This window comes from Dysidea avara, chromosome 11 (assembly GCF_963678975.1).
Source record: "Dysidea avara chromosome 11, odDysAvar1.4, whole genome shotgun sequence".
In the NCBI taxonomy this organism is placed as follows: Eukaryota; Metazoa; Porifera; class Demospongiae; order Dictyoceratida; family Dysideidae; genus Dysidea; species Dysidea avara.
The window spans coordinates 23,156,421-23,166,226 of NC_089282.1; the positions used below are offsets into that span (position 1 = coordinate 23,156,421).

Genomic DNA, 9,806 nt, shown 5'->3' on the forward strand with positions numbered 1-9,806 from the left:
CCACGTGATTACAATATTGATCGCGCAAGGCGAAAGCAAAGGATCGAGATGCACGAGTCACGGATGATTTTTAGAGGAAGTTCCTTAATTCTTTCTATGGTATGTCCATTGCATAGGATTTGTGTGATTCGATTCAGTTTAAATACTGTTGTTCATTGTATCAATTACCCTGCCTGCCGGGCCTAAACTGTGTTTTTCAGTTTCTGACCTCGTTCCTGACAGCTCGCCAGGAAGGCCTGTAGCTATACTCGTGTTCGTATTGCGACCATGACCGGGTGCAACGTGAGGTAAACTTATTTGCTTTCCAGCAAGAAGGTGTGGCCAGAACACATACAATCACATGGGAGTGCGTGGGTTTTGTTGTGTTGTTTTTGTCTTTATCTGCTTGGCCGGGTGTTAGAGTTAGCAATGTATATTGGTGGTAGAATCTGTTTCATAGTCAGTGATAAAATGAACCCTGTTGTCCTCACTCAAGCAAGGTAATACCCTTTAACAAATAGGTCGCCACAGTGCAGTCTAGGATATTGGGGATTTATATGACCCACAATGAATTGACCAGGATTGGAGGATAGGTGTATTGTGTAACTGTTGATGGTATACTTGCAATCAAACTTGGTGTAATAACATAACAAAAATTTGGAGAAATTGAAGAAAAGATTATTATTGATACACAAATCATGGACTAAGTCAAGATCTTTTGAAGCTGTTAATTTAAGATGTGATTTTTTGGCAGCATTTTGCATTGTGTTGTCACAATAGACTAACGCACACAAAAGATCTACAACTGTACATGCACGCATACAATTACAGAATAATGGATTACATCATAGCACATGCATGTGTCCAGATACTACAGTAATAGGTAGATCATACCCGAGTCATTATAAACACCAAGACAAGTAGGGTACCCAATATGCTCTCTTGGGGAACACTGACAAGTGGCTTGAAGAATGGTAACTGGCAGAGACACACTGAATAAACCAGTTCATCCTGCTGGCAGTTTTGCCATGAACAAAATACATACCAGTGTAAGGATTTTCCAATTCACCACACATGCAGTGTTGCTAAAGAAACAGAATGATTGCTACTCCTTTATGTGTGCCAATCATGTCTGAGTACATGCTTCCACCACTGTTTTAAATTTTTTGCGTGATTGCTTGATTTCATGTTCATTTACTATTGATGTATGTGTACATAGCAAACAAGAGGAAATCTTTTATGTCAATGGAAATCAAGATCCATGGTACTTGCTGGTTTATTACGGCGTACTATTGTTTCCTACAACCCACAAGGACCAAAGGGTGACATGCTTAAACACCAGTCTTCTTTACCTAAACTACCAGTGCCACCTCTTCAACAGACGTTGCAGAAATATTTGAAAGCGATGCGACCATTGGTGAATGATAGTGAATATCAGAAGACTTTAATGGTTGTAGAAGAATTTGGAAAACCTAATGGAGTGGGAGAAAAACTGCAAAGAAAATTGGAGGAGAGAGCTAAAAGTCATGATAATTGGGTATGTTTTGTTATATGTGTGTTGTGCACAATCGAGTAAGTAAAAATAATTGGTATGCTGTGGCAGAGTTGGGGTTGTTACACTAAAAATGTAACTAGTTACATATTACTCATTACTTTTACACAATGTAGCACACTACAGTTACATATTACTTACTGAAAAAAGTATTACTCGCTACTCTGAGGGTTGTAACTAGTAATAATATTACATATTACATTTGTTCGTTACAAACTATAAAATAAGTCCAACCTTCTAAATACAAGCTACCAGCCTACAACTACAAGTGACACAAGCGAGACACGTGTTTCTCTGGTGTTAGTTCAGTCACAGATGCATACTTTGTTGTTGTATCTTGGCCTCAAGGGCACTCCCCATACACTATCATTCTTTGTCCATGCCTATAATGCTATCTTGTCTGGACCCAAAATGCAATCAATCACATGCCTGGATACAATGCGCCTTAAAAGGAAGTAACACGTTACATTCGTTACAATTTCCGGATGTAATATCCGTTACATATTACTCGTTACTTTGTCATGTAACGTGATATATTACTTGTTACTGTAAATGTAATATTATTACTAACGCGTTACATTTTATCCCAACTCTGTGCTGTGGTTTTTCTATGCAGTTTGGCTATTATCTTTAAATATATTTAAATGTATAGTTCCAAATACTTTTATTAGAACTACCATGTACTAAAATTGTAGCTGCACAGTTACTATACTGTACGACAGGAACTTTTGATGAAGAAATATAAGTAATTGAGGAGATAGAATGATACCTACCAACACTCACGTTGTATAGTCAGTTCAATTTTTGTAACTTGTGGTAGATTAGGAGTGTAACCATGCAATGTATAGCCTTCCTCTTGTGTTGCACTGCTAGAGGCTTTTAAACGTTTGCTAAAAATATTTGCCTAGCAACTACTCCTGTTTTGTTCATATATTTAACACTAAAAAGTAATGAAGATGCTTGTTGCTGTGCAAAAGAATATTTGGGCTGTTCTTCTTGCTATTTTATTTCTTTGAAATATGTGGATGAAGCATGAAGGTGCTAGTAAAAGTACACAGTATATTACATTAAAGTTAATGTGATGCAAATCTTCTGTTAAAATGCCTAAACTCTAGCTGTAGTCTGTTGTTACTATAGAACACCAATTTTCCACAATACTAATTTGTCCTTTCCAGTACCACGAATCAAACTGGAAATTGTTTGTGTTATCTGTCCTTTTGTGAAGTACTCTATTATCTATGTGGAGCTAAAAAGTTTGTAAACGAACACCCAACACTAATATAGCCGTGGCGCTACATGCCAGTATGTACTTAAACTCTGAGTACTTGTTGACTCCGAAATTCTATTTGTATGACTATTATGGTTCCTAATGCATTATGCATTCACACATGTTTTCTTGAGACATTACAGCTGGCAGTTGTGGTAAAAATGTCCTCATTTTAAACCAAAATGATATATCAATTTTGGCGGACTCCTGATATCATTATAATAAAAATATTGGGGTTTTAGTTTAGTGCATTTGTTTGTATGTACTACTGTATGTATGTGCTGTGTTTTATATTCACAGCTGAATGACTGGTGGTTGCATGCAGCTTACCTTTGGTACAGAGAATCAGTTCTACTTAATTCTAACCCATCAAACATGTATACCTGTCCTTCTGTGAACCAAGAGACATACATTCAGTAAGCTTGTATAACAATTTTATATTATTGACTAGTTGTATTATTTGTTTCAGTTATTCTGCAAGGATAATTATAGCAATGGCTAAATTTTTTATGCTATGCAGAAGGTATATATAATATTGTATACTGTATACATACAAATTTTCGAGGTACATAATTTTCGTGGATTGACAAATTTGCAGTTTCATTTTTGAGGATTACTTGTTTTTCATTGAGATTATGTATTAGAAAGCATAAAGCTAACCCTAAAATTGTTAATTGTTGAAGATGAAAAGTAATCGCAAAAATTATGTCCCTCGAAAATTGGTACGTATATGCAGTACTCTTACCTGTCATGGTCTTTCTTACATACACTCAGTACATTCAGTTGTGGTGTGTTTTACAGTGAAAGGATAGATGTTGAAAAGAGTAAAGATGGAAGCCCACTCTGCATGATACAGTATAAGGATATGTTGTCATGTTGTAGAATACCAGGTGAAAAAGTTGATACTCAGAGAAGATCTCCTATTGATCAGTCACGTCACATTACTATTGCACATAATGGTCATGTGAGTCTATAGTTTCTGTATGTCATACAGTGTGGTAGTAATGTAAGTAGAGATTATGAAAATATGCATTTTCCTACCTCAACAATTGTCAACCAAAACCAGACCTCACTTTTCCTTCGACAATCAAGCCCAAGGGAACTTCAGGGTGATCAAAATACTTTCCATTTTAACGGAATTTTCTACGACCATCTTGCTTACTAATGCATTCAGACAAGTGTAACTCAAAAACATAGTAACTCCTCCTTTGTGATCCATTTCTTTCTCCATTATCATGTCGGTGTTTATTAGTGGGTGGTGCATCCACTGACTATCATGTTTGTACTATATAGCAGGTTGTTAGTGAAGGTAAAAAATTTTGTGCGTCGCCACTCTTCAAAATTTCAAAGGGGAAATTTTGAGGATCTTATGCATTTATAATAGTTATAAAATGCCATTTTGGATGGGACTTACATGGATATTTGCTAATCTGTGAAAATAGCAACTCTTGAAAAACCTGATATATACAATATCTGTAATTTTGTGACTGTACATACTGTACTGTTTTTGGTCTGTAATACTTTATAATTTATAATGGGCAGAACATAGCTGAAAATAAAATGGCCATATAACCATATCACTTAATAGTCCATTTAGACGTGAAATTGGTCTGGTGCCATTCTTCAATTTGATGTGGTATGTCCAGTCACAAACAATGGCAGTAACAAAGCATGAACAAACAGGAATAATTAAGAATTTAAATTTGGGTGGAACGTCGAAACAAAGGAGGCCACCTGCAGCTATTTTAGTGGATGTATTTTAGTTCCTGACTACATTGTAACAGTTGTAGAAATAAAATAATCTAACCGTATAGCCGCAAATATAGGTAACCTCCCTTGCTTCATTAGAATTTCTAACTTTTCATTGACATTTCTGTTAGGTAGTTTTGTATATGTATTTGTTGTTGTTATGTAAACAAAGAAATAGTAGTGTATACATGACAGTGTATTCATGACAGTGCACATTACATAATAATGCAGCAATGGCTACCAGTTAATTGATGGTTGGTAGCAGACCCTTCATAGAATAACTGTAAGGATCTAATAATAATTTTAAGGTGCTATAGGAATAGTTTAATTTTGATGAAACCATTTTTGGCATCACTCAGAACAGTCAGTGCTCTATTAGAATGTATTGTAAAATTCGTATAGACTATATTTAACTCTGCTATGTACGAGGGCTGGAGGAATCAATTCTATAGTGGTCAGGCCAATGGGTAGGCACTATGAAATGCTGAGCGCTTTGTTGTGTGAATGCTAAAGGGGTCTGGGGGCATATGTATGCTTTTCCAGGAAATGTTTCAAAATTGCATGCTCAGAGATTCTATTTTCAGCTGTAAATTCCCTAGCAAATTATTGACTAGCACGTGTTAAACTCACTGCATGTAGCTACATCATGTGTTCAGATTAATTTCTTATGTTATACAGTTGTAACACATGTAAATACAGTATTTTTCTCTTTTATAATAGCCATACGTATACAGCATGAGTCTAACATTTGAAACTGAAAGCTATATAATTTATAACTAATTTTAATATGATGAAGTCACAACTCAGTGAATAGCTAACTAGGCACTAAGCTATATGCTTACTCTTACCCTATCATGCTATGCTGCAGTGCTCAAATATTCATCCAATTATGTATGCTTCCATGCAAAGCTATTTATATTTCGTATTTGCTAGCTTCATAAAGTGTTTGACTAATAAATCAGTAACTACCTGAGTGCTTTATTAGGGTGACTGTTCTATTAGAGTGTTTTGATCTTTTCCATGACTGATTGTCACAGGGTAGAATTTAACAGTATGATGTAAATATTCTACTGGCATTATATCACAATGCTTGCATGATGCTTTAGGCATCTATCATTTCCAAAAACACACCAGTATAATTGGCCAGTGTCTATCAGCAACTCGCATATATATTTTTAAAATTAATGCTGAAAAAGTGGTCAGGCTATATGACCTGACTGGCCGGACCGCTTCCTCCGGCCTTGAAAACATTTATTTACTTCATGGTTTGACCAGGTTGCTAATCATGCAACGGTTGCACTACTATACTAACTTGGTGTACATGCAGTAGTTGGTATACACACTAAGTTGTATGTAGTATATGTTTTTGTGCAAATGTAGTTCTTCTCATTGGATGTTCTGTGGAAATTACCTGATGGTAGTTATACATTTGTACCAGTTCATCACATAGAGAAGGAGCTTCACCAGATAATGAATAGTTCTCCTTCTAAACCACAACACCCAGTAGGTGTACTAACTACTGAACATAGAGATACTTGGTATAAAGCTAGAGAGAGGCTTATGAAAGGTACCAATTTAGTGTACTGCTGTCTATTATTGTATTTTATCAGATGCAGTGAATAAGAATAGCATTGATGTGATAGAGAGGAGTCAATTTGTACTATGCTTGGACCCATCTCACCCAGGAGTGTCAGTCCATTCTGATGAGCGTGCTGATGCTTTGTCAATTGTTAGCAATAGAACTCTTCATGGAAATGGTACAAATGATAGCAGTTGCAACAGATGGTTTGATCATGGAATTCAAGTAAACAATGATTCAATATGACTAGTGCTGTTTTATAATTCTTATTATAATTATGTTTATCACCTCAGATTCTATACTGATGTCCTGGCTTGTTACCTTTTCCCTTCTTTGTCCATCCACACATTTATACATGACTGTTCCATCAGGAGTATATGTTGTGCGGCCTAACAAGTCAGCACACTGCCATAGTACTGTAATTTTCATGCATATGCAGTTCTGTGCTATGTACCCTCTTGGCTTATGCCTTAAGTAGCCCAATATAAGTAGAAGGCTTCATAGTTAGCTCTTCTCAATTTTTTGCGCTTGTACAAATGTGCTATCTATAATACCGACTGATTGCCTTGTAATTAGGGATGGAGGAATTATGCCCAAATAATTTCAGGAGTAATGATGGGGTAAAGCATTATTCCAGCATTTTGATGCAGTTTTAGAGTATAATTAGAATAAAATTCATCTACTCTAATTGAGCAGCCACTTACTCTAATAGAATGATTGTCGTGGAATCCATTATACCAAGCATCTTGCTGACAAAAGTAACTTTTATCTGACAAATTGATTTAGCAGTTTTTACTACAAATACACTACAAAGGTAAAGTAAAAGTTTTTGAGAATATCAGTACATTAATTAACTTTTTTGAATAAATTTGGAATATGAAAATTTTGAGCATAAATCCCACACAAAACTTTTATATTTTTGCAACAGTCCATGACCCACCTTGGTACCAAAATTTGTGTCTTTGGAACCCTTAAAGTGTGTCAAATTTATGCTTGTATGCATGATGAGATTTCTGTATAGAGTGCTTAAGGGAACAAGTTGAAAATTACGTTGTGGATGGGGTAGCCATCATAGCTTAACCTTTTTGTAGTTTGAAGGAAATCATAGTAATAGCTACTGAGTTGTAAACCAAATGTGTAACAAACACTCAATCAACATTTTGCTTTTGTCACTCCTTCAAGATAAGGCACTTATGGCATTGGCGGCTCCAGGATTTTTGGTGACTGGTTTCTGATCAAGGGCATAAGCTAGATTTTTGGGTGAAGACCAAAAAAAAAAGAAAAGTTATCACCTGCTGAGAATAACTGCCCTATATAATAATATCACTGATAAAGTACATAAAGATCCTTTTTAAATAGCTATAAAGCTTGCTACACTGCTGCTCTGAATACTTTATTAGAGTGATTGACTGCTCTATTAAAGTATCTTGATCTGAACGCGACCGGTTTCCGGAAACCTCAGAAACCTCCCTGGATACAATAAAATTGGTCTGTAGGTGGTCTACCCATTATAGTTTAAATGTTTTGTGATTGGAGAAAGTAAGTCAGAAAAACAGCTACAAATTAGCATGTAATTGAGATGTTCTAACAAAGCAGTCATCCTAATACTGTAGAAATAAAGTCATGGTTACAAATTAGTATACACTATATACGTGTGTGTGTGTGTTTATTTATTTATTTATATACTGCATTTTCTGTAATTATTCAGTGTTTGCATATATTTAGGCCTTAATTAGCCCTGATGGATATGTTGGTGGTAATTATGAACATTCTGCTGCCGATGGGACTGCTGGTATTCAACTGATTTTTTATGTTTTAAACAACGTGTATGTCTTAACATATACTCCTATAGGTTTACTGCTTATAGTATATACTTTAGGCTATTATTATGTTCTATTAATTTCTTTTTGTAATAAGAAAGTCAAGCATTGTATGGATAATTAATGGTTAATTCTTCAATTTAACGGATTTGTAGGGCTAGTTTGTATAGAAAGTGGTTTATTGTTTGTGTTAATAGTAAATGATATGTTATTATTGTTTGTTTAGGTTCAGAGAATCTGATGGTTTGCTAGCACATGAGTCAACAGTAATAGTTCCTAGTCAACAGCTGAATCCAGCTCAGAAATTACAGTGGAATATTTCTTCAGAAACTGCAAAGGATATTGAAGTAGCTAAAATAAACTTGGATAAGTAAGACTTGTATATAATAGTGTAACATTGTGATTTGTTTTGCAGTGCAGTATCCGATTGTGATCACCAAGTATTTGTATTTGAGGATTTTGGTAAAGAGTTTATGAAATCACATAGGCTATCGCCAGATTCCTTCATACAAGTCGCTATTCAATTAGCTTATTACAAGTGAGTATAGTGTTAGACTTGCATAACACACATCAGACTTTTTGCCTAGAATGTATGGACGCTTAACTTCTACCTATGAAAGTGGGTTTACGAGGTTGTTCCTGTATGGAAGAACTGATACTATTAGAGCATCTTCTATTGAGTCATTAGCTTTCTGTAGAGCAATGCTAGACCCATTGGCACCTGTGAGTTACAATTGACAATGCATCGAGTTAAAATAATGATGCAGGCTGATGAAAAGTTAAGAAAGCTGAAAGTTGCTGTTGAGTCCCATCGCCAGTATACTATGGAGGTTAGTTCAATTGACTAGAATTATGTGTGTGTTTAAACTGAAGGGGTCAGCGGCAAAAGGGGACAAGTGCCATTTGAAAATTTAGGCAACCACATAGTCAGAATTTAGGGACATAACTGAATTATTGTGGTATTTTATTAAAAACTAAATTGGGACTGCCATATTCTGTTGTTTACTTAGTGACAAGATTATTCACATGGCTAAAACAGACAATTAAATTTTTTAGAAAATGGAAAATTTAAAATGGCACTTGTCCCCTTTTTCCACTGACCCCTTCAGTTACTGTAATCTTATCTGTAGGCAGTGATTGGTAAAGCATTTGATCGCCACTTACTGGGGTTAAAACTTACAGCCATGGAAGCTGGAATGGAGACACCATCGTTATTTTTAGACCCATCATTTGCTAAATGCTATCATCATAGCATGTCAACCAGTCAGGTAAGGAACATGTATTAATTTATACATACTTTATTATTTTTGCATTAGATGCCTGCAGAGTTTCTTCTTTTATGTGCATTTGGTGCAGTGGTTCCTGATGGATATGGAGTTTGCTATAATCCTCAAAATAACAGAATTTTGTATACTGTGTCCACTTTTAGTAATTGTGTCGAAACAGATACTGCCCAATTTGGAGTGAAATTGATGGAGAGTTTGCAAGCAATGAAGGATGTTATCACGTGCTGACTGATCTGCAGCATTCCCCAAACTTTGAGCATGTGTTTGTTTTTTTATGTCAATGTGTTTGTTTTTTATGTCAGTACATTTTGACTTTTTTAAAGTATCATAGATATACCACTTGTGTATGTAGAATGTCAGTCACTAACAACCACTGGGTGCCCATTAAAATTTGGCTAAAGCATACATTTCAATATGCACACAACACGCTCATGGAGCCTGGAGCTGCCACTACATATATAGATGGTACAGCATTCATACAGAAGTAGGTTCTCACCATGGTTTGCAGACATTTTTCATTACAAGCTTAAGGAGAACTTTAGTCACCAGGTTACCCAGCTACAGTGTGGTGCAA

At 35.5% G+C, this 9,806-nt stretch overlaps 1 protein-coding gene across 2 annotated transcripts; it reads left to right on the forward strand.

Annotated features, from left to right (window-relative positions):
* LOC136238806 (carnitine O-acetyltransferase-like) lies at window positions 1-9,591 on the forward strand. Of its 2 annotated transcripts, XM_066029406.1 has the most exons (14): window positions 1-99; window positions 1,199-1,516; window positions 3,099-3,214; window positions 3,268-3,321; window positions 3,600-3,762; window positions 5,928-6,114; window positions 6,158-6,351; window positions 7,852-7,952; window positions 8,173-8,316; window positions 8,362-8,484; window positions 8,534-8,669; window positions 8,714-8,776; window positions 9,077-9,214; window positions 9,263-9,591. In XM_066029406.1, exons 1-14 carry the CDS (start codon window positions 49-51, stop codon window positions 9,458-9,460), a joined length of 1,986 nt encoding a protein of 661 aa, XP_065885478.1. In that variant the 5' UTR covers window positions 1-48; the 3' UTR covers window positions 9,461-9,591. The 2 variants fall into 2 exon arrangements, with proteins under 2 accessions (XP_065885478.1, XP_065885479.1); XM_066029407.1 differs by lacking the exon at window positions 3,268-3,321.
* The last annotated feature ends 215 nt before the right edge of the window (window positions 9,592-9,806 follow it).

Bases quoted from the DNA above. Each gene is read 5' to 3' on its own strand.
- LOC136238806 (XM_066029406.1), top strand. From the start codon at position 49: ATGCACGAGTCACGGATGATTTTTAGAGGAAGTTCCTTAATTCTTTCT. The intron at 6,352-7,851 runs GTAAACAATGAT...GCATATATTTAG, and splicing joins GGTTTGATCATGGAATTCAA to GCCTTAATTAGCCCTGATGG. The intron at 8,485-8,533 runs GTGAGTATAGTG...CTTTTTGCCTAG, and splicing joins ATTCAATTAGCTTATTACAA to AATGTATGGACGCTTAACTT.